The sequence below is a fragment of the Melitaea cinxia genome, chromosome 17 (assembly GCF_905220565.1).
Source record: "Melitaea cinxia chromosome 17, ilMelCinx1.1, whole genome shotgun sequence".
NCBI lineage: Eukaryota > Metazoa > Arthropoda > Insecta > Lepidoptera > Nymphalidae > Melitaea > Melitaea cinxia.
The window spans coordinates 16,573,463-16,598,703 of NC_059410.1; the positions used below are offsets into that span (position 1 = coordinate 16,573,463).

General features: G+C 41.0%; 1 protein-coding gene across 1 annotated transcript; it reads left to right on the forward strand.

Moving 5' to 3' along the window:
* The first annotated feature begins 95 nt into the window (after window positions 1–95).
* Window positions 96–25,020, forward strand: LOC123661467 (endoplasmic reticulum metallopeptidase 1-like). Its single transcript, XM_045596422.1, has 10 exons — window positions 96–786; window positions 13,017–13,306; window positions 13,780–13,927; window positions 18,356–18,490; window positions 18,965–19,465; window positions 19,533–19,715; window positions 23,379–23,902; window positions 23,979–24,071; window positions 24,194–24,398; window positions 24,464–25,020. The coding sequence occupies exons 1-10, from the start codon at window positions 96–98 to the stop codon at window positions 25,018–25,020; spliced, it is 3,327 nt and encodes a 1,108-aa protein (XP_045452378.1).
* The last annotated feature ends 221 nt before the right edge of the window (window positions 25,021–25,241 follow it).

The following is a 25,241-nucleotide window of genomic DNA, read 5'->3' on the forward strand; positions in this document are numbered from 1 at the left end:
TTTAACGTAATCGGTTTCAGTAACTAGTTACGAAAGAGCATGTAATTAGAGGATTGATAACACTCGATCTGGAGCTTGACCTAAATGGAAGGCATATGGTGATAGACTACGCTGACGATTTGGCCCTGTTGGGGGAACACATTAACGATGTTGCTTTAGCCGCTATGACACTCGAAGAGCAGGCAACAAAGGTTGGTCTCTTGATCAACCATGACAAGACCGAGTACTTCCACATGAAGCGATATAGGAATATTCGCGAAGCAAGACAAGACCTCCATGTTGGAAGTACCACATACAAGGGAGTGCCGAAATTTAAGTATCTTGGCTGCACTGTAACCGATACGAATACACGTGACGACGAAATACAGATCCGTATACAAAACGCCTTGAGGTGCAGTGCAGCCCTGCACAAGGTCTTGGTGTCCAAGCTTCTTAGTAGGAAAACAAAGGTAACAATTTACAACACCATCATTCGTCCAATCCTAATGTACGGTTGTGAGGCTTGGATACTTACGCTCAGAGAGGAGAACAGGCTTCTGGTTACGGAAAGGAAAATTTACCGTAAGATCCTAGGACCAACTAAAGGGCAAGATGGCAGCTGGCGAATAAAAACCAATGCTGAAATTTCAAACCTGGTGTCTGAGCCAAACATCATTGGAGTTACCAAATCCCATCGGTTGCGGTGGCTCGGTTGTCGGTGTATGTTGAACGCATGGGGGAGGATCGAGCAATTAAGAGAGCGTATCTGGGTCGACCAACTGGACGTAGACCGGTGGGTCGCCCCAGGTACCGCTGGAGGGACATGGTTGAAGCAGACTTGAGTGAGATCCAAGCCAATAATTGGCGGGAAATCGCGCAAGATCGTGCAAAGTGGAGAAATCTTGTTTCGGAGGCCAAGACTCACTTCGGGTCACTGAGCCAGTTGAGTTAGTTAGTTAACTAGTTACGAAGCTAATAACCATGTACGTAGTTTCACTGATACGAATGTAACGATTATTTACGTACGCAGATTTGTCAAAAACTTGACACAAAGACCGGCGCATAAGCGTTTTGCTTAATAACGTAACACAATACGCAGATACACTTACGCGTAGGATAAAAAGAGATGGCTATAAGTACTATAGGTGTATCTTTGTTTTCGGATATGCTCATGCGATTTTATACGCAATTACTATGAGCTTAAGTTTATTTTAATATGTACAGTGTTTTAAAGAAATTTTAATTTCGGTCGTGTTTCTTTTTAAATATTTTCGAATTTACTATTTAGTATTAAGATTAATGTTAATGTCTCACGTTGAAGTATATACTAAAAAGTGTGGGTTTTTGTTGTATTTTTAATTATAATGTATGTATTTCGAAAAATAATTAAAAGCTGTACATAAAATCAAATGAATTTTTAAATACGCCTGCATCGATTATTATGTCTATACAAAAATCAAAAAATTAATTTAAATAACATGTTTTGCAGCCAGTCGTAAGCCTGGATAAAGTATGAAGGGAAGTTAATTTGATTATACTATCCATCAATATTAAGTAAATTGAAAAGAAAAGGGCAACCATTAAGCCGACGTACCCTCACCTCAGTTGTTGCAAGACCTGTGTAGAAGACCGTGGGATTTACTTAGTTTGTCACAAGGCCACAAGTTATTGCCCTTATCATGTTATTACTTACAAATATTATAAATACTAAAATCTTTTTTAAAGTGCAATAAAGAATATACCTATATATAAGTTGCTTCTTTGTCAAAATTAAAAATGAAACATCTATTCGTCTACAATAAATAAATCGTTAGAATGGCTATCGCTCAATAAAATACCACACGAGCTTAATTTTTAAATTTTTATTTTGTGTAACAAGAGACTCCGGGAGAATACAATTGCTCTAATGAATATGTATACTTCGTTGATGAAACGTAGACAAACTTATAGTATTGAATTATGATATGTACTTACGTAACTAATAAGACTTCTAACTTTTTATAGTTCTTAGTTTAAATATTTTTCGTTTCAATTCTATTAACGTTAATGCTTCTTTCAGACATGTTTTCCAACCTAATTGATAGAAAAAAATTAATAAAGTTTTGTTTTAATGTAATCGACGCAGTCGGCAAATAATGCTATTACAAGAATTTTTGTTATCATTGTATCCTTTATATTTTCTGTATATAGAGCGGTAGTCACCAGAGATGTCAAATGCATGAGTATTATACCTACCTATTTAGTACCTACATACATAGCGACTAGCGAGTGGCGAGTGTCAAACTCACGTCAGACTTCAGAGTCAGACTTGAGTCAGACTGTCATTGTTGTTGTGTACCGATCGGTCGTCAATGGTGTAAATCATGTGTTAATTTTATTTTAGCTAAATAAAGTTGTGATTTTACGTATATAAATATGCATTTGACGAACCGGAAAAATAATATTGAAATGGTAAACATTTTCTATAATTTTCTAAATATTATGTTCCATATATTTCTAGCTTTTTTTTATTTGATTTAATCGTTTAATTATATAGGAATGGCTATTGCTGTTTAATGACAGTGCGATCATTTAAAATACATCATTTCATCGCTGGTTTTTAAGTTGCAATTTGTCTATAATTATTTTTAGGTTTTCATAGGCATATATTGCATATATTGCATATTGCAGTATTTTTATAATATTAAATATATTATTTCGTGTGCATACAACATAAATTGGGTCAACGATAGAGTTTAATGCATTAACTGACCAGTTCTTCCGAGGTTATGCTGAACCGAGAGCTGCAGTCCTGTGTACTTTAATCGATATAATTTACGAAATTCAGAGTTCGTTCGAGTTCAAGAATAGAGTGCAATTGTTTAAATAAAACGAAAACTTATTTCTAGCCATAGAAACTATATTTGAGTAGCATTTGTGTGTAAACGCTGCTTTGATAAAATGCCGCCGCAAATACAAGGTTTCAAAAAATTCTTGTTCGTGTCCTAATTGGGCTAGGTTCAATTGTAGTATCTTCTTCTTCTTTGGAGAGTAAAACATTCTCAATGTAGTTTATGAATTAAACTTTTGATTTGAATCATTTTTCACAATTAATTAAGCGCTAAAATTATGTGATAAATGACACATTTAAATTACTTTACACCTTACTTTACAACTCTAGACGATCGCCCCTCTAGACTTTTTTTAGTTGTTGTTACTTTTCTGTTCGAATAATTTACCTGAATTTTAGCATTTAACGAAAAGTTTTGGTTCAAAATGCTATAGTTCTAGACACATCAGTATTCACGAATAATTGTGTTTGCTCGCAAATGAAAAAAAACCGACTTCAATTACATCGACGAGTAATACAACGTAGATCGACGAAAAAATAGTCAAGTAACTACGCGTTATCAAAGATTACTCAAAAAGTAGTTATCAGATCTCAATAAAATTTATATGTGACCACATGACAAACATCAGCTATCCATTAAATTAAAAATTATTAAAATCGGTACACCCGACTGGGTGTACTACTTTTTACTAAAAGTTATTGCGAATTTTCAAGAAGTTCCCTCGATTTCTCTGGGATCGCAGCATCAGATCCTGGTTTTCTTATCATGGTACTAAATTTGGGATATCTCCTTTCCAACAAAAAAAGAATTATCAAAATCGGTACACCCAGTAAAAAGTTATTGCGGATTTTCAAGAATTTCCCTCGATTTCTCTTCGATCTCATCATCAGATCCTGGTTTTCTTATCATGGTACTAAATTTGGGATATCTTCTTTCCAACAAAAAAAGAATTATCAAAATCGGTACACCCAGTAAAAAGTTATTGCGGATTTTCAAGAATTTCCCTCGTTTTCTCTTCGATCTCATCATCAGATCCTGGTTTTCTTATCATGGTACTAAATTTGGGAAACTAGGGATATCTCCTTTCCAACAAAAAAAGAATTATCAAAATCGGTACATCCAGTAGAAAGTTATGCGGTATAATACAACGTAGGTCGACGAAAAAAGCGTCAAGTAAAAACGCATTATTAGATATAACTCGAAAAGTAGTTGTTAGATCTCAAATAAATTTAAATGGGACCAGTTGGAACACACCACCTTTCGATTAAAAAAAATTGTCGAAATCGGTCCACTCGGTCAAAAGTTCTGATGTAACATACAAAAGAAAAAAAAAAAAAAATACAGGCGAATTGAGTACCTCCTCCTTTTTTGGAAGCCGGTTAAAAATATACTAGAAATTAAATAATGTTAAAAATTTCGAGTGATTGATTACTGATAAAGGGGTACTTCTTCACATACATATATCGATATTGACGAAACAATAGTAGATAGAAGAAAGTGATTTGGACCAAAAAAATACGTTATATGTTTTTATGATTAATGCCTATGTTAAAACCACTATAAGTGTGTTTGCTCGCAAACTAAAAAAACCAACTTCAATTTCATCGATGTTTAATATAAAGTAGTTGAAAAAATAGTAACATCAAAGTAAATACGTGTTATCAAAAATTACTCAAAAAGTAGTAATCAGATCTCGATTAATCGATCGATCAATCGCACTACAAGACAAGAATCAGCTTTCGATTAAAATAAGAATCATCAAAATCGGTACACCCAGTGAAAAGTAATGTGGTATAATGCAAAGTAGATCGACGAAAAAGAAGTCAAGTAAATATGATTTATTAGATACTATATTTTACCCGCGACTTCGCTCGAATTGAATTTTTTTTAATAAAGATTTACTTCTAAAATCTCCAAGAATACGTGTACAAAGTTTCATGATGATCGGTTAAGTAGTTTTCGCGTGAAAGCGTAACAAACAAACTTACATTCACATTTATAATACTAGTAGGGATAACTCAAAAAGTGCTGCTAGATCTCAATTAAATTTAAATGAGACCACGTGACACGCACCACATTTCGATCATTTTTTTTTTATCGAAATCACTCCACCCAAAGTTCTAAGATAACATAGATTTAAAAATATAATGAAATTGAGAACCTCCTCCTTTTTCAGAAGTCGGTTAAAAACAGTATAACTACTTATATCACTTATCGCAGGTGGCACAGATATAATTCCACGAAGAATTGTTAGCATTCATTCATTCAACTTAAACAACTTGCTCTTTAATGTACAACGTGTGTTTGTTTTAAATTCTTATCTCTTTGTAACATAGAGTCATGACATTTTTTCCAGTACGTAGTATTTTATGGTCAATTGACTGTATACAAACTTTTTACTTACTACTCGGTTCCGCAATAAAAAACTTCTGTCAACTTCGCGAAAATATTAATAACAATCGATTCACTCGTGTTAAGCGTGAACAACAGCGATGTGCTGGACAGCACGTCGAGCATCTGATTGAATGAATTATCAAGTAGCCCATTACACACGACTCGACAGTAGATATTATCGGCGCTACCACTAAACTCGAAATCAGGGCAAGTCAGAGCGAGTCTCACTAATATTATCAGTCGGTTACATCATCGTATTGTCCCCACTTAAAATACCTGTTCGTAATCGGAACTCAAATTATATTAAATCTACCTGCAGTTCAGCTCTGGTAACAAATTACATTACATTTTCATTAAAAAACGTAAAATAAGTTATTTTATTTTATTTATATATAATACAAAAAAAAAAGATATCTAGTTGAGTATATAATAAAATAGGATCAATAAAAAACTATATAAAACAATAGGTACCTATATATAATATTTTCCTGTTTCAAGCATGTTCTAGTTACGTTTTAGTGCGGTCTCATTGTCCGTAAGAAACAACTGTCGATGTCGCCTCCCGACAGACGACGGAGGCAAAAATATATTGAATTGAATATTTCTTTCTCCTCACTATAAACTTGAAAATGTCTGAATAACTTAGAACATGCGGATTTACTCAAATATATAAAATTGGACGAATAAATAAAATTGGAGTGTCTGTTTGTAATATCACTACATAGTATAAAACAAAGTCGCTTTCTCTGTCCCTGCACATGTATGTACGCTTAGATCTTTAAAACTACGCAACGGATTTTGATGCGGTTTTTTTTAATAGATAGATTGATTCAAGAGGAAGGTTTATATGTATAATAACATCCATTAAATAGTGGAGAAATACTGTTATTTTTGAGTTTTCTAATGTTATGTCGTAAATTATTTTTTTTTTTTTTCGCTTAAATTGCAAACGCAGGCTGAACCCTACGAGATTTATCAAAATAATGTACTAAGTATTGTACACATTAAAAAGGTCTACAGAAAACTCCGCGATGGTATATACCTATCTCTTATGGATATCCCACAATAACATTTTTTTGTCATTTACTTTTTACGACAAATAATGGCTAATTTTCGAAGCGATTTTAAACAATACAGCATTAATCCTTATCCAAGTAAATACCTTAAATACATTGTTGATTTAATATAGATCTATATGGCCCTTTACAGCATATGATTTAAATGAATATTTTCGAAGATATTACAGATTTAAAAATCGCGGTACGTAGCGTTTGCGGCGGTTCCGGCCGGCTTTTACTCTAAGTTAACGCGTGCGGGCCACGGGCAGTAATGAATAAATCAAAACTACTGGATCGATTTTAATAATTTTTTCAGTGAATGACATAGGCTATAATTATATTTTATACCCGTGCGAAGCCGGAGCGGGTCGCTAGTCTAATATATAATTGTATTTGCAGGCAAACGAAGAAAAACCGACTTCAATTATATCGACAAGTAATACAACGTAGGTAGACGAAAAAATAGTCAAGTAAATACGCATTATCAAAGATTAATCCAAAAGTTGTAATCAGATTTAAATGTGACCACATGATAAACATCGGCTTTCGATTAAACTAAAAATCATCAAAATCGGTACACCCAGTAAAAATTTATACGGGTTTTTGAGAGTTTCCCTCGATTTCTCTGGGATCCCATCATCAGATCCTGGTTTCCTTATCATGGTACCAAACTAGAGATATATAATTTCCGAAAAAGAAGAATTCTCAAAATCGGTTCATAAATGACGGAGTTATACCCGAACATAGATAAAAAAAATTATATTATATGGTCGAATTGAGTAACATCCTCCTTTTTTGAACTTGATTAAAAAATGACCGCTTTTTACTTGATGCATATGGATGTATACAAGGTACATATTTAAAAAAAAAAAAAAAAAATATGTACCTTGTATACATCCATATGTATACAAGGTACATATACCGAAATAATATTTTTTTACAATTTTTGTGTCTGTCTGTTTATTCCGGCTAATCTCTGAAACGGCTTGACCGATTTTGTCAGGACATTCACTGGCAGATAGCTGATGTAGTGAGTGGGAACTTAGGCTACTTTTATTTTAGAAATTCATTATTTTACAACTCTGCGAAGTGAACAATAACTTTTTTGTTAAATTCCACGTGGACGAAGTCGCGGGCACAGCTAGTATCACAACATTGTGCGTAACGAACAGCGTACGAGTGCGCCTGCCGCCGAATTAAGAATGATAACACTTGATAAAAATAAAAATAAAATTTTATATCACTAGGTCGGCAAACAAGCGTACGGCTCACCTGATGGTAAGCGATTACCGTAGCTTATAGACACCTGCAACACCAGAAGCATCGCAACCTTACTCACCAACAGGAACACGACACTGCTTGAAAGCAGTATTATTTAGCTGTGATCTTCTGTAAGGTCGAGGTACTACCCCAGTCGGGCTGCTCCATATTTTGAGCAGGAAATTCCTGCTGTGCCCTATATCAGATTACCTTTTTTAAATATTCACATTAAATATCAAGTAAATTGATTTGCTTAACATTTAGTGTTTGTTTCATGTCAATCGGTTCATAAATAAAAAAGTTATGCCAGTTTAAAGAATCACGTTGAACATGTAGTCACTATTCCACGCGGACGAAGTCGCGAGCACGAGCTAGTTTATTTATACAAGTAAAAAAAGAATCATAATAATAAAATGTGCCATATTCATGTGATAAGTTTTTAACATACTTTTTGATTACTTATCGTTAGACAAACTTGATTATTTTGATTTTTTAACCGACTTCCAAAAAAGGAGGAGGTTCTCAATTCGACTGTATTTTTTTATGTATGTTACTTCAGAACTTTTGACTGGGTGGAGCGATTTCGACAAATTTTCTTTTGATCTAAAGATGGTGTGTCATTTGGTCCCATTTAAATTTATTTGAGATCTAACAATTACTTTTCGAGTTATATCTGTTATGCTCAAAGACCGAAAACGCTCATTGAGCGGAAAAATAGCTCACAACGCGATGTGGTCACAGTAAAACATCCACATAGCGAAATTCGTGTTATGGCTCTAATGAAAACGCGCACGACGCGTTGTGGCAATCAAAGAAAGACCAAATAGCGAAATTCGTGTCGTGGCTTACATGCTATTCGATCTCAACGCGTTGTGGCAATGAAGAAAAGCCATGACGCGTTCTGAGCATTCATTGTGTTAACCATATCACGACGGACAGGTTGTAACTTGTCGGTGTCGGCTCGGGTGCAAAGACGCATTGAAACATCAGTTTTATTCATTTCTTTTCTGTTTATGAGGTGAATTTTAATGTCAGCGCTAATTATGACGAATAAAAAAGGAAATTTCCCTGTGTTGATATTGGTACTAACGTTTTAGTTAGAGTTCCTGAAGTTGATAGAGGACGTGCAGCACTCAGAAATGTTATGTGTGTTGTTATGAGCATTAATCCATCAGGTCAGCTCTACCAGTTAGGAAACAAGGAAAGTACACTCGATAGACTTTATGCACGTAATGAATTTACACTTTCTGAAACCAACTTTATTAACATTTGTGATGTGCCCTCAACTTCATAGTTAACACTTCGCTCAGCATCTATGTTATCGTCTGGAAGTAAGCAAGGGTTTATAATGTGCCACTGCAAAAGATACTGTATTGATAAAAAGTGCAAGTGTCGCTCCAAGAATATAAAATGCAACTCAAAATGGCACAGTAATAGTTCATGTAAAAATAAATAGCAATCAAATACTTATTTTTCACAATTATAGTTATTTCTAATATAGGTACATTGTTGTTGTTTATTGGTGATCAATAAACATTTGTGTTAAATATTTTTATTTCTTGAAAGAATTTCCATTGTCATGAAAAAATTAAAACCCTTATCATTTTATGTGAATTATGAGTAATTTACAAATGATATGAATATTTTGTGTTCAGTGATTTATTACTTAATACATTGATTTTTTTAAATATAAAGTAATCTCAATAAATAATAAATATCGTTTCATTTTAATTTATATAATTATATACTTGTAGTCTTTCGACTAAATTGGAAGCTCCTTTTCTATATTCGCAGGGCGCGGGCGTAGGTTATACTCGCACTCTTTACAATACTATGTAGGTAGTACTTAAAATGATTATAACAAAATTGTAACGTCCACCGAACACGTGTCTATCGTGTGGCGGAGGGAATAACTCAGAGCAGTGCCTAGGACTTGCGACCCAGGTGTAGGTTTAAGGAGATCTCCTTTGGGATACGTATCAACGCTCACCTTCACTGCTCGAGTTATCCGCCATAATATGTAACAATTAATTCGTATGCACAAATTAATTATCGAATGAGTCTAGGTTAAGCTACTAGCAGGATACAACAAATGTATCGTGCCAAGCCAGAGCCAAGACTGCCTTAGCGGCGGTTGCACTATTCGTTTTATACACGTCAGAATAACTCGAGTAATATAATAAATGAGGGTAGATGACTATCGAACGATGTGCTAGGTGGCGCGATCGTTGCATCTGTTGTTTATAAATTTCTTTCTAATTGCGTACGACAGTGCTATTGCTGACACGGCCAATCCTGACAATCGCACGACCTCGTGCGTCCATGTCGTGCATCCGCCAACTCGGCGTTACTACTCCCGACCTATACAACAGTAACGGGTAACATTAATAACTGTTCGGCTATTCCTGACCAAAACGCTGAGACCGTAATTCACTAGCGGGTCGGGCGTACTGGCTCCCTTCATCCCTTTCTAACATAGCGTGGCCCGGGCGTACGTGGCCCCTTCAACCAGCTTTCTAACTGTGGGTCGGGCGTACTAGGCCCCTTCATCCCTTCCTAACATAGCGTGGCCTGGGCGTACGAGGCCCCTTCAACCAGCTTACTAACCGATAAGAATACAACAGAACGAACGGAAAGAACTAAAATACTGATGTACCCACTAAGAAAATAAAATGATGATCGATGTACCCACTAATCACCACTAAATATTGCAACTAACTTGCACACTAGCTAAAAACAGATGTATCGTCAGGAGGTGAGCCTATAACTTCAGCTATTTTCTGAAATAGCTTCCATACCGGAAGCGAAGAGAGACATTTCTTCGTTCAATGTAACTAACTAAATTAGTTAAATTTTGAAAGTGGGGGTGGATCTTATCCCGCTTCTGATGTAGTCTTTCGACTGAATTGGAAGCTCCTTTTCTATATTCGCAGGGCGCGGGCGTAGGTTATACTCGCACTCTTTACAATACTATGTAGGTAGTACTTAAAATGATTATAACAAAATTGTAACGTCCACCGAACACGTGTCTATCGTGTGACGGAGGGAATAACTCAGAGCAGTGCCTAGGACTTGCGACCCAGGTGTAGGTTTAAGGAGATCTCCTTTGGGATACGTATCAACGCTCACCTTCACTGCTCGAGTTATCCGCCATAATATGTAACAATTAATTCGTATGCACAAATTAATTATCGAATGAGTCTAGGTTAAGCTACTAGCAGGATACAACAAATGTATCGTGCCAAGCCAGAGCCAAGACTGCCTTAGCGGCGGTTGCACTATTCGTTTTATACACGTCAGAATAACTCGAGTAATATAATAAATGAGGGTAGATGACTATCGAACGATGTGCTAGGTGGCGCGATCGTTGCATCTGTTGTTTATAAATTTCTTTCTAATTGCGTACGACAGTGCTATTGCTGACATACTTAATATATTTGACAATGAGAAACACGTTATGCCGTGATTTTATAAAATGAAAAATATTTCTTCAGGACATCTACCAAAACGTTTCCAGCCTAGGCCTAGTAGGATCTATATCGGAAAGTAGTGTGCGTTGTAATCAAATAGTATTCCATACGCGTCATGGCTTTTCTTCATTGCCACAACGCGTTGAGATCGAATAGCATGTAAGCCACGACACGAATTTCGCTATTTGGTCTTTCTTTGATTGCCACAACGCGTCGTGCGCGTTTTCATTAGAGCCATAACACGAATTTCGCTAGGTGGATGTTTTACTGTGACCACATCGCGTTGTGAGCTATTTTTCCGCTCAATGAGCGTTTTCGATCTTTGAGCGTAACATATCTAATAATGCGTTTTTACTTGACGCTTTTTTCGTCGACCTACGTTGTATTATACCGCATAACTTTCTACTGGATGTACCGATTTTTATAATTCTTTTTTTTTTGTTGGAAAGGGGATATCCCTAGTTTCGCACCATGATAAGGAAACCAGGATCTGATGATGGGATCTTAGAGAAATCGAGGAAAACTCGAAAATTCGCAATAACTTTTTACTGGGTGTATCGATTTTGATAATTTTTAATTTAATCGAAAGCTGATGTTTATCATGTGGTCACCATAGATAAAGTAAAAAAAACAACAGAAAACTGAAGCCACTTTTTTAAAGATGTGTGAGTGAGTGAAGTGTTGACACTTTTTTAAAAAAGTCCCTAAAATTTTTATTAAACAATTAATTTAATATAGGTAAAATGGGTATGTGAAAATAAAAACCTGTTTATAGTTTTAAATATATTTACACCTTTTTTCGATTCAAATTGTTACATAAATCTATTGTAGCCGTGTTTTGATTTATTTAATTATATAAATCTGTGTCAATGAAAACTTGCGTTTTTAAGTAATTGATGATTCCTCTGAGGGGCAAGTTCCTGCTTTAAAGACGTCTAACTCTTTGCTGTAATAAATTGATTTTATTTTTACGTTTTTTTTAAATTTAATTCCTGTTTTTTTAACTTTTCTCTTAGTTTATGTTTTCTAGGTGTGTCAAAGATTGAATCTTGGTTAACGACTGATTTAGACTCATCCGGTAGGTCCTAGAACAAAAAAAAACATGTCAGCTTTAACAAAATGGTTTGAACAAACCAACTAGATGAGGATGGCTGTCGTTGTAGTTCATTTCGGCTCAGTCGTAAAGCAGCTACCCATTCATCTCCTATTAAAATATTCGTTGGAAACCTAAAACCATGATATTTAGTAGTAAAATATGAGTAGTTAATTCACAAATTTAAACAGAATAAAACGAGTTAAAAATTCATATTTAACTTGACTTCAATTTAGGAAAAACAAAAATCACACGATAAAAAAAACAATAATGTTGTCCACTTTTTACTTAATTATTTTTCTATGATTGCCTACAATTTACTTACCCGCATTTTGGGCTAATGAAAATAAAAATTACTGGTAGCACTCCCTCGGTACGTCATTTCGGGACATCGAAATAATAAGTTCCGAATAACCTCAATATTATTTTGGCATAACAAGAAATATAAAGTTTTGTATGTACTTACGTGTGAAACGATATTTCTTCAGACTTTTTATTCACTTTGTTATTGTTTTTGCACCATTTAATTACATAAGAACGGCATTTTGAAGGCAAAGTTACTGTACGAGATCCTGTGAGATACTAACGAAAATGAGCGTAGTTTGATGCATATGTGTGCGTGAGCGCGTGTGTTTACTTGAAGGAGCCGAGTTTTGTGGCTTCAGTAACAACAAAGGCCGCGCATTATCTACCTTTTTTTACTTGATCTATGGTGGTCACATATAAATTTTATCGAGATCTGATATCTACTTTTTGAGTAATCTTTGATAACGTGTAGTTACTTGACTATTTTTTCGTCGATCTACGTTGTATTACTCGTCGATGTAATTGAAGTCGGTTTTTTTTTCGTTTGCGAGCAAACACAACTTTTTTCTCAACTTTGGAGGGAAGAGTAAAGAGAAAACTATTTGTTCTCTTTAAATTTTAAAAGTAAACGTTTCGGAATGCGCCGCCGGTAACTCGCATGTCCCTGCCGTGTCGCAGAGCCCGGCGCTGCAGGCGCAGCGCGGGGAGCTGGTGAAGGAGAACGTGGTGGAGCGCGGCGTGGTGGCGCGGCGCTGGCTGGCGGCGGCGGCGGCGGCCACGGCGCTGGCGCTGCTCGCCGCCGCGCGCCTGCACTGGCGCCTGCCCGAGCCGCTGGGCCGCGGGGCGCCGCCCGAGCGCTTCGTCGCGGAGATCGCGCACGAGCACCTCGTCAACCTCACCTCCATCGGGCCGCGGGTAACGTACCTCACTCGCTAGCCTCGCCGGTTATTATAGGGATATGTTTTCAATTAACCATACAATTTAACGTGCTGAGAACTGACCCACGTTATTTTGTCAAAATAAAGCTAGTGGTTTTTTTATAACACTAGCTACAAACGAGCTTACGTAGCCCCTGAAACATAGAACGCATTTCAAACGCGTAGTCAACCATATCCTCCACAGGTCTGGCTGCCTTACTCGCCACAGGAACACAACTGCTCGAGGGCAGTCTCGTTTAGCCGTGATCTACTGTAAGGTTGTGGCACTTGCCCAATTGGCTGCTGCAGATTTTGAGCGAAATATATCGTGCTCTCTACCTCGATAAACTTATCTTTAAAACTTTTTTTTTGACGATTGACATTCTTATCGTTACGTTGACCTACCCCGTGAAACCTGCTGCCGCCCTGCTCTCGACCTCCTCACGATCGCTCCATGCTCCTCGGGTGTAGGTGGCTGGCAGCTATGAGAACGAGGTGCTGGCGGTGCAGACACTGGTAGCGGCGGTGAAGAACATCGCGGCGCAGGCCTCGCCACACAACATCATTGACTATGATGTGTTCTCTGCCAGCGGCGCCTTCTCGCTCACCTTTCTCGACGGTACTGTGCCCATATTACATCTTGCTCATCCGCAACAAACGAAAATAACTTTTAAACAAGCATACGGCCACTTCGTGATAAGCGGTTACAGACTTAGATACAGTAACCTATGGAAGTCTGCAATACAAAAATTACAAGCGCGTTGCTAACTCTTACCCCTAACAAGAGCTCTACCTTGCTCACCATATAGGAACAAATCGTAATATTTAATTAGAACTCCGTAGTGCAGCGCCGGTGTTATTATTGCTGTTAACGAAATAATTCCACCACTTATCATTTCTACAACGTATTATTATATTAGTAGGCACTGTCTAATTGTGAATGGTAGGTCATTAGAGTGGCCTGCGGCCCGCGGCGTGGTCTTACGACGGTTTGTACAAATTACCTACTTACTATACTTTGTTTTTTTAACAAACGAGTACTGAGTATGTGTCTCGCTCCGATATTGACAGAGTGAGATGGGTCATTGTTGGGGGTGGGGCCAACGGCTTTGTTTTGAAATTGTTAGGCCCGTTCATATTGAATACTCCTAAAATTTACTGTAGGGAAAATTAAATTATTTATAATAAATAGCTCCTAGCATACCTTGAGTTGAATGACCTCCTGTCGGACCAGCAATACGGTTTCCGCCGTAACAGGTCCACGGGGGATCTTTTAGTGTACGCCTCGCACATCTGGGGCGAAGCCTTGGACAAGCACGGAGAAGCGCTAGCTGTCTCACTTGATGTATCGAAGGCATTTGACCGGGTCTGGCATGAGAGCCTATTGAGCAAGCTTTCAGCTTACGGAATACCCCCGGGCTGGTGTGACTGGATATCAGATTTCCTGAGCGGACGATCATTCCGGGTGGTCTTAGATGGCTCCTCGTCTGACTTGATGGCGGTTAATGCCGGTGTCCCTCAGGGATCAGTTCTCTCTGCAACCCTCTTCTTGATTCACATAAATGACCTCCTCAGGCCCGGTATCTTTGGATACGCGGATGACAGCACTGTTACGGAGAGATACGTGTCCGGTCCCCGAGCTGGTGGGGCTGAAACTCATGAGCATAGAGAGGCTCTGGTTGAACGCATGAATTTGGCTTTGAAAGAGGTATCCGATTGGGGTGACGCCAACCTAGTCAAATTTAATGCTTCCAAAACGCAAGCGTGTCTTTTCACCGCTAAACGGAGTCCATTCCCATTGGCTCCGACTTTCCGGGGTGTATCTGTACCGATCACCGATAGTATTGATCTTCTAGGCATAAATATTTCGTCTAATATGAACTTCGGACAATGCATAGAATCCAAGGCAAAAATTGCTGGTAAGAAACTTGGTATCCTCAATAAAGTCAGGCAGTACTTCACACCGGAACAGCTTCTTACTCTCTACCAAGCACAAGTTCGATCGTGTATGGAGTACTGCAGCCACTTATGGGATGGCTCTGCCAAGTACCAGCTCGCTGCTTTGGATTCTGTGGATCGACGCGCCAGAAGACTCATCGGTGACAAATCGCTGGTTCGCTCTAGACTTCAAAGTCTCGAACATCGGCGCAAGGTTGCCTGTTTGTCGGTATTTTACAGGTTATATTTCGGAGAGTGTGCTCTAGAACTATACAATTTGGTTCCACCATCACCTTTCTACCACCGAACCGCAAGGCATCGCATGAATCTGCACCGCTATGTGGTTGAAATCCCACGATCTCGCACTAAACGATTTGCTTCCTCGTTCCTAATACGCACCGCAAAAATTTGGAATGCCCTTCCGGCTTCCGTTTTTCCAACGAACTATAACTTGGGTATCTTTAAATCTAGAGTGAATAGGCATCTTCTAGGCAAGCGCGCACCACCTTAGGCTGCATCTTCACTTGACTTCAGGTGAGATCGCAGTCAAGCGCTAGTCTATATATTTAAAAAAAAAAAAAAAAAAAAAAAAAAATAAAGAAATAATAAATGTCTTATAACATTCACACACGCATGTTCCTGAGGTAAGGTTCCACTTAATGCTTGTGTTATAGGTAACAACTGACTGCTATAGCTGTTTTTTTGGCTAAGTATATATGGAAGTAATACATATATAAATATATTAATACTAATATTACACCCAGACTCAGTCGGGAATCGAATTCACAACCCGCGGAACAGAAGGCAGGGCCACTACAAATTCCGCCAAAGGGCTAGTCAATTAAATAGTCAACAAATTTAAATATAAGATTTGGTAAGGTTAGTTTATTTTTACTTACTTAGACTAGGAATAATTAAAGTTTGGTAATTTATAATTATATAGATTATGTAAGATTTCCTATCCGCCCCTCTTTCTTTCCGCTCCAGTGTGATTACATAAATAAATATCAATAAAACAATATTGGATATAAATGTAATTATGATGCACAAGAACTTGTAAATAAATATAATGATTATTATAAAATTCTTGTAATTTTAAAAACTATCGTCATTATATTGAAGTAAACTTCTTTACGCACGCTTGACTTGAGTAGTAAGCTGGTGAATGCGTGACGAGAGCGTTACGAAAAGTGTGATCAGGCGAGGCGAACGGAAGTAGAAAGGGAGATATAAGTTTGTGAAGATATAAAGAGAGAGAGAGAGTTGCGTTTCTTAAGTTTTAAGTATATATATATATATATATTTTTAATGTATGTACGGGGATAGCTCCGTCGTTTATGAACCGATTTTGATAATTCTTTTTTTGATGGAAAGGAGATATCCCTAGTTTGGTACCATGATAAGGAAACCAAGATCTGATGATGGGATCCCAGAGAAATCGAGGGAAACTCTCAAAAATCCGCATAACTTTTTACTGGGTGTGCCGATTTTTAAGATTTTTCATTTAATCGAAAGCTGATGCTTATCATGTAGTCACATTTAAATTTCATCGAGATCTGATTACAACTTTTGGGTAATCTTTGATAATGCGTATTTACTTGACCATTTTTTCGTCTACCTACGTTGTATTACTTGTCGATATAATTGAAGTCGGTTCTTCTTCGTTTGCCTGTAAACACAATTATTCTATTCATTGTTTAACAAATCCCAATAGAACCGACATGAACATACATAATAGTGTTTAATTGTTCTCAAATAACGAAAAACGAAATTCAATTTATCTCGACAAGTGTAGTACAATACACATAATTAAGGATAATTAAAAACACTAATCGTTAAAATCTCGGTTGGATCTCGTTCAAATTTAAATGGGATTACGACAAGCATCATCTTCTAAATAAAAAATAAAATAAAATGAATGATCAAAATCAGTAAAACTTTATGAGGTAACACACAAAAATACAGTCGAATTAGGAACATCAATCTTTTTTTTAATGGATTAAAAAATAAAACATAACAGTGTATGAAAGTAACGAACCATTGCGAAGACCGATGACACCGCGCCTACTCGTGAGATTCGCGCTTACCGACTTAAGAACAGGGTTGTAATAAATGTTGCATCGAGTTAATATTTCCCATTTCTTACCATAGTTTACATAACATACTGGAACAAGATAGAAATGTGATACAATCCTAAGCTATCGGCTATTTTCGTATCAAAAAGATTCACAACTGACCGTAACATCGAAGTTGGAAGTTGAATGTGCTACTAAACACGTTCCATTTTTAAATGTAATTCCTTCAACATATCTTTTTGAATAGCCTTAGAAGTTTTTTAGTTATTTGTACTTCTCAGCTTATATGTTAATTAATTATAGAGATACGTTCACATTGATTGTAGCCAGATACATAAGCTATACTATATATACGAAGATTCGTCAGAACCGTTTTAGTATTTATAGACGTCAATGCGCTTTGTTGGATAATATAACAGTCAATTTTAAAAAAATAGTTTTTTTTTTTGTATAACTAGCGTGGGTAACGCGACAACATGCCTGCTTAAAATATATTCAATTTAACAGTTTTTGGAAAATACTACAGTATGTTTAATTTTTTGTAACTCATTGCCTTACAACGTAAATGTAAGAAAAAATATATTTTGCGCCGCACTTTGATCTTATCGCATAAAATGCTAATTAGTACAAATATCTTTGTACGCTTTTGGAAATTTTTATTTAACTTCTTCTACTTTTTTGCTAAAGGAAATAAAAAAAGATCTTGAAGAAATATAATAACTTTCACGTTGAAGTTTTTTCAGCCAGTACCTGCGCCATCATCCGCGCATACCTAGTTGTTTTTGAGGTAATCCACTATGGACATACAAAAGCCAAATGTTTCCCCTTTACAATTGTGTTTGCTCGCAAACGAAAGAAAAAATGACTTCACTTACATCGACAAGTAATACGACGTAAGTAGACGAATAATAAGTCAAGTAAATACGCGTTATCAAAGATTACTCAAAAAATGATCTTGGAAACCTGCCGAGTCTGTGTGACTTTAGCATAGCCGGTAGAGCAATATAAATGACAGCGGAGCGGTCGTGTCGCAGGCATGAGCAACGTGTACCGCGACGTGCAGAGCGTGGTGGTGCGCGCGCGCGCGGTGGGCGGCCGGCCCGCGCCGCCCGCCCAGCGCGCCGCCCTGCTGCTCAACTGCCACTTCGACACCGTGCCCGACAGCCCCGGTGAGGCCCGCGGCACTCGCGCCCCTAGCGAGTCTCGTGTCTGTGTTTAGGTTTATAGTGTAATCAATGATAATAATTAGTCAATTTATACTTACACGAGCACTACCGACTCCATTATTAATTATTAATAGTTTTACGTTTTTTTTTTTTATGTTTTAAATCTATATGTCACCATTTATGTGGGTGATAAACTTCGAAACTACTGGATCAATTTTTATCAAATTTTGTTAGCGTCTGCAATTTGGTTCAACTTGAGAGATAAGGTGGTTTTTATCTCATTTGATTCGGTAGGTGGCGCTGCTATCGGTATGTAAGTAATCAAATTTGGGAGCTGTTCTCCGGGCAGGACAACGTCTGCCGGGTCCGCTAGTAATTATATATATTATATCGTAATTAAGCGCAAAAAGTATCCCAGCACAGTGTTAGAAAAGCGAGTAGTGTTAAGAGGTGGAAGCGTGACTCGAGCGTGCGCAGGCGCCAGCGACGACGCGGCGGGCTGCGCCGTGGCGCTGGAGACGCTGCGCGCGCTGGCCGCCGCGCCGCGCCCGCTGCGCCGCGACGTGCTGCTGCTGCTCAACGGCGCCGAGGAGAACATCCTGCAGGCCGCGCACGCCTTCGTGACGCGCCACCCCTGGGCGCGCGCCGCGCGCGCCTTCGTCAACGTGGAGGCGTGCGGCGCGGGCGGGCGCGAGGTGCTGTTCCAGGCGGGCCCGCACGACCCCTGGCTCGTGGAGGCCTACGCGGCCGCCGCGCCGCACCCCTACGCCTCGTCGCTGGCGCAGGAGCTCTTCGAGAGCGGCCTCATCCCGGCCGACACCGACTTTCGCATCTTCCGCGACTACGGCAACCTGTCGGGCTTCGACCTCGCGTGGAGCGCCAACGGCTACGTGTACCACACGCGCCTCGACACCGCCGAGCGCGTGGCGCCCGCCGTGCTGCAGCGCACCGGCGACAACGTGCTGGCGCTGGCGCGGGGTGAGTGCGGCGCCCGCCCGCCCCCCTTCCCCGCCCGGGCGCCCGACTGACCGCCGACCGTTCGCAGCGCTGCTGGCCAGCGAGCGCCTGGACCGCGGGCCGGAGCGCGCGCGGCCGCCGGTGTTCTTCGACGTGCTGGGCGCGCTGGTGCTGGCGGCGCGCGCGCCGGCCGCGGCGCTGGCGGCGGCGGCGGCGCTGGCGGCGCTGGCGCTGTGCCTGCTGCGCTCCGCCGGGGACGCCTCGAAAGCGCGTGAGCCGACCACTGCTTATTATTACAAGCTTTTGTATAATTTGCAATGTATTAAAGTTCGAGTGATATCTTGGAACGCAATTTTGAAGCAGATATCTTCAACCAATTGAACTGAAATTTGTATACAAGTTCAATTTGGATGACAATGCTTGGTTAACTTTGTGACGTCATTCTAAATCCAACATGGTGGCATATCCAAGATGGTGGACTATATATATTTAATGTACTTCTACAATGTGGGTATCAAATGAGAGGGCTTGCTTAAGAATAATTCGAATAAAGTGACGTCAATCTAAATCCAAAATGGTGGACTATTTTCGTTTAGCTATAATAACAGTTTTTGTATAAATAATAGACTGAGAAATTTTCCAGCGATAACTAAAAAGTTAAAAATAAATTAAAAGTAAAAATCCTTTAAAAAAAACTTTGCTTTTATTTGAATGCGCTAAAACGAAAAAAATATTTTTTTTTCCTTAAAACTTTTACTGGGTATCTACTTCAAAAGTCATTACATAATTTGAATGATATAGATGCTTGTCGCGATTTACTTGTCCAGGTGAACAAGTAAATTAAATAACTTGATGTGATTGATTTTAACTATTAAAATTTTCAAAGTAAGGAAATACGAGTACCCAAATCTCTGTGTTCATTAGTATCAATTTTCTATATAGGTATATAGAACGCTTTCTCCATTTTTTAGAAGGTATTCCTTAAAGTTTTTCCTTTTACAGCCTATACAGTCCACTGCTGGACATAGGCCTCCACAAGTTTACGCCAAAAATAACGTGAACTCATGTGTTTTGCCCATAGTCACCACGCTGGGCAGGCGGGTTGGTGACCGCAGGGCTGGCTTTGTCGCACCGAAGACGCTGCTGCCCGTCTTCGGCCTGTGTATTTCAAAGCCAGCAGTTGGATGGTTATCCCGCCATCGGTCGGCTTTATAAGTTCCAAGGTGATAGTGGAACTGTGCTATCCCTTAGTCGCCTCTTACGACATCCACGGGAAGAAATGGGGTGGCTATATTCTTTAGTGCCGTAGCCACACAGCACTTGTAACTGTTGTATTATGCAAATATTATAATCTTTTAAATAAGAATTCTTGTGGCGCCATCTAGTAACTATTTTAGTAAAACAAGGTTTGTCAATTGTCTTTGTTCGATTGTCCTCCTCCTCTCTATTCTCTCTGTGTCATAAAAATGTAATGGTTAAAAATGGAGTGCATCAATATAGAAGTAAAAAAAGTTTACAAGTCTTTAATTATTTAACTTTTCCAACAGTAACTTTGATGATATTAAGGCTAAGATTTTACTTTGCATTATTCCTTGTATTTTATCAGTAACAGTGGCTTGAAAAAACGACACAACTCCTTTTTACTGGGACCACCTACTTAAATTTAATCGAGATCTGATAAACACTTTTTGAGTAATCTCTTATTAATGCGTATTTTACTTGACAATGTTTCCGGCGGCCGTCGTTGTATTACACCTCATAACTTTCCGTTGTGTAGACCGATTTCGATGATTCTGATAGCTGGTACTCGTCGCATAACTTCATTTAAATTTTATCGAGATCTTATGAGTACTTTTTCAGTAATCTTTGATAACGCGTATTTATTTGACTATTTTTCGTTTACTTGCGTTGTATTACATGATGATGTAATTAAAGTCGCTTATTTTTATTTTTTTGTTTTAGCAAACACAATGAATTACATATTGTATGCTAATTTTCCTCTTACAAAATGTTTCCCACAATTATTTATATTTTTTATTATTATAGTTAAAACTAGCTACGTCCGCGACTTCGTCCGCGTGGAATAGTGTCTATAGGTAGAAGTGCCTGTTTCACAGCAAAGAGCACACTTAAACTCCACCCAGAAATAAAAGTCCTATTATGTAAACAAACCCCTGACCAGAAGAAAAATGGCTACTAGATAATTAAATTTTTAACTTAATTTTTTATTTTATATTCTTTTTTTTAATATAAGTTCAGTGTGCTCTTGTGGCGTTTGACGTTTGATGTCACCAATGCAGGCTCTGACAGAAGAACAGTGCCTTAGCAGTAAACATTTGCTGCTAAGCAATGCTGAGGCAGAGACCTGGTTGGCTTTCTTGAACTTGTTTTATGTTTTTAAATTTCTAATCTTGCCGCTGTATTCGTTTTTTTGTTTCTTTTCTTTTAATTTATTGCTTTGTTTCACCGTGCATCCCACGCCGTGTACTTTATTATATTTTAAACAATCATTGGAAACTGTTTTAGTAATGATTTTTTTATTATGTGCTAGGTAATGTGTGGACTTAGTGCCGCTGTATTTTATGCAACATGTTACTAATTTTGTACTAAAACACAGTTTATACCGGGTGTATTTGGAACGCTTGAAAAGATTTAAACCTAATAATATACCATTTATATACTATATAATGCATACAACCATTTATCTCAGAAACGTTTTTTTAAGTACATTTTAGGACTTATGTATTTTGCGAGCCCGCAATGTATGCATACCCGCTGTGCACTCTCGTTGACCGCGAGACGCGCGACTAGCGGGCGGCGGCGGAGCGAAAGTACAGAACCACTTACATTTTTACATCCTTCGGGTTCGAATGAGGTGGGGTTCAAATTGTGTTCCATTTCTATGGATGCAAATCTGGGCTCGCCTATGGGTCTCTTCGTGAAGCCGGGGCATTAAAGACGGATGCACATCTACACAATCTTCTCGCAACTTGATAAAAACACTGCAAATCCGATCACGCATTTCGATGGCGGTATTACACTCCCGATCGAATACCCTATCCTTTACGTAACCCCACAATAAAATCTGATGGTGTTAAATCAGGTGAACGAGGCGCTCAGGCTTGAGGACCTAGTCTGCCAATCCAGCAATTACCAAACAACTCTGTTAGACGCTCTCTTACTAATCTAACGACGTGTGGCGGTGCACCATCATGCTGGAACCACGTTATCCGATACTCTGACAGTGAAATATTGTCTAAAAATGTTTCAATATGGTCATTTATTAAATCAAAATTAAAAACAGCTTTATTCAAATAGGCCCCAAAAACACTTTCGAATCGTCGTTTTACAAATTAAAACTTTAAAAATAAATTATTATTTTTGTAAAAGTGAAGCTACCACCGATTCGGTATGTAGATTCTGCAGAGAAGAATCGGCAAGAAACTCCGCAGTTACTCTTTTGAAAAATAATATACCGGGTGTGTTTGGAAAGCTTGAAAAAACGAAGAGGTATGATAGTGTTGGCATGACCTGACATGATACAAGTGAAAAAAACGCGAAAAGATTTTTTTTTGCCTCTTTTCATAACTTTTTTTGGTATAATCCGGTTTGGAAAAAATAATCAAACACAAATTTAAAGATAATGCTTTAAAATAACTTTTTAACGTTTTGAAAAAATCGGCAATGTATTGAAAATTACAAGTACATGCGTGCCATCAGCTGACAGAGTTCGCCGGCGCGAGGTCAACGCACTCCCGCACCGCTGCGCTCGCGCGCTTGCGTCTCCGGTGCGATTAATCGCCTTAGTCGTCCATCGTTTTAGTTTTTACGAATAATTTATTAATTTATATAAATTTTAAAAATAACCTTCCTATTTTTTGTAATTATTCTAATTTGTTATGGTGAGTCGGTCTCATCTCGATCTCGTCGGCAGTGTACATCTCGCGGCTCGCGTGGGCGCGCGTGGTGGCGCGGGCGGCGCGCGCGGCGGCGCTGGCGCAGCTGGCGGGCGTGGCGGCGGCGCTGCTGCCGGCGCTGCTGCTGCACGCGGCGCGCGCGCGCCTCGCCTTCTACGCCGCGCCCGCGCTGCTGCTGCCGCTGTACGCGCTGCCGGCGCTGTGCGGCGCCTGGGCGGACGCGCGCTACGCCTGGGGGCGGCGCCTGGCGCCGGCGCGCGGCTGGTGGGAGTGGCGCGCGTGGCGCGACGCGCTGGCGCTGTGGGCGGGCGCGCTGCTGGCGGCGGGCGCGCTGGCCGGCCTGCGCTCCGCCTTCCTGCCGCTGCTGTGGACGCTGCCGGCGCTGTCGGCGCTGCCGCGCTGCTCGCCGCGCGCGGCCGTCCTGCTGCACGCCGCGCTGGCGGCGCTGCCCGTGCTGCAGACCGCCTACCTGGCGGTGGGCTCCGTCGAGATGTTCGTGCCGATCATGGGCCGCGCGGGGACCTCGCTCCTTCCTGCCGACGTTCGTGTGCTCTCTTGCGGCTCGTAGCTCGAAGTGTCCGATACCCGCGACTCCATTCGATTGTCTCCGTTCGCAGGTGATGATGTCGCTCGTCGTGTCGACGCTCACGATCACCACGTTTAGCTGGATGCTGCCGCTGGTGGTCGCTTCGCGTCGACCCGCACCACTGGTACGATCGACTGTCTGTTATCGTTTCGTTTATTTAACGAGACGTTTTTAGTAACAAACGGAGCTCGTAGAACGTAGGTACGAGACGATTCCCATACTGAACCGAACGCGATCGCCCGCCAGATCCTCTCCGGCGTGCTGGTGACGGCGCTGACGTGCGCGCTGGTGTGTCTGACGCCGCTGGGCGCGCCGTACACCGCCGAGCGGCCGCAGCGCGTCATGGTGTTCCACACGCGCCGCACGCTGCACGGGCCCGCGCCGCTCGTCGAGAACTTCTACTGGATGCCCGAGCTCGATGCCAACACGCCGCACTCCCTGGACCCCTACGGTGAGCGTCCGCCCCCTCCCGCCCCCCCTCCCCGTTCCCACCGACTGATCGGCCGCGTGTCGCAGTGGAGGGCGTGCGGGAGGCGCGCGCCAGCACCGCGGAGGAGTGCGCGCGCTGGGTGTACTGCGGCGCGCCGTACTACCTGCCCGTGCTGTCGCTGGTATCGCGCGGGCACCGCTTCCCGGCGCCGGCGCCGCCGCTAGTGGAGCTGCGCGTGCGCGCCGAGCTGCGGCCCGCGGGCGACGGCGAGCGCGAGCTGCGGCTGGAGCTGGACGGGCCGAGCCACGTGGTGCTGATCCTGGCGCCGGCGGCCGGCGTGCGCGTGGCCAACTGCTCGGAGCTGGGCGGCGCGCCGCAGCCGGGCCCGCGCTGGGGCGCGCGCGACACGCACTTCGTGGCGCTGCACCACGCGCGGCGGCCGCGGCCCTGGCGCTTGGACTGCCGCCTGCGGGCCGCGGCGCGCCCGGCGCCCGGCGCGCCGTGGCTGCAGCTGTCGGCGGCCGGCCACGCCCTGCACGGCGCGGCGCAGCGCGGCGCGGACCACGCGCGCCTGCTGGCGGCGCTGCCGGCGCACGCGGCCGCCACGGGCTGGGGCGTGGACCTGCACCTGCTGGAGCTCTAGCGCGGGCCAGCGCCGCCCGGTGACCTGCACCTGCTGGAGCTCTAGCGCGGGCCAGCGCCGCCCGGGGACCTGCACCTGCTGGAGCTCTAGCGCGCGGGCCACGGGCCGGTCGGGGACCTGCAGCTGCAAGAACTGTAGCGCGCGGCCCGAGAGCGGGCGCCGGCCGCCGCTCGACGTGTCGTCCCGAGGCCGACGCGCGATCATAAGTTAACCGTCGGCAC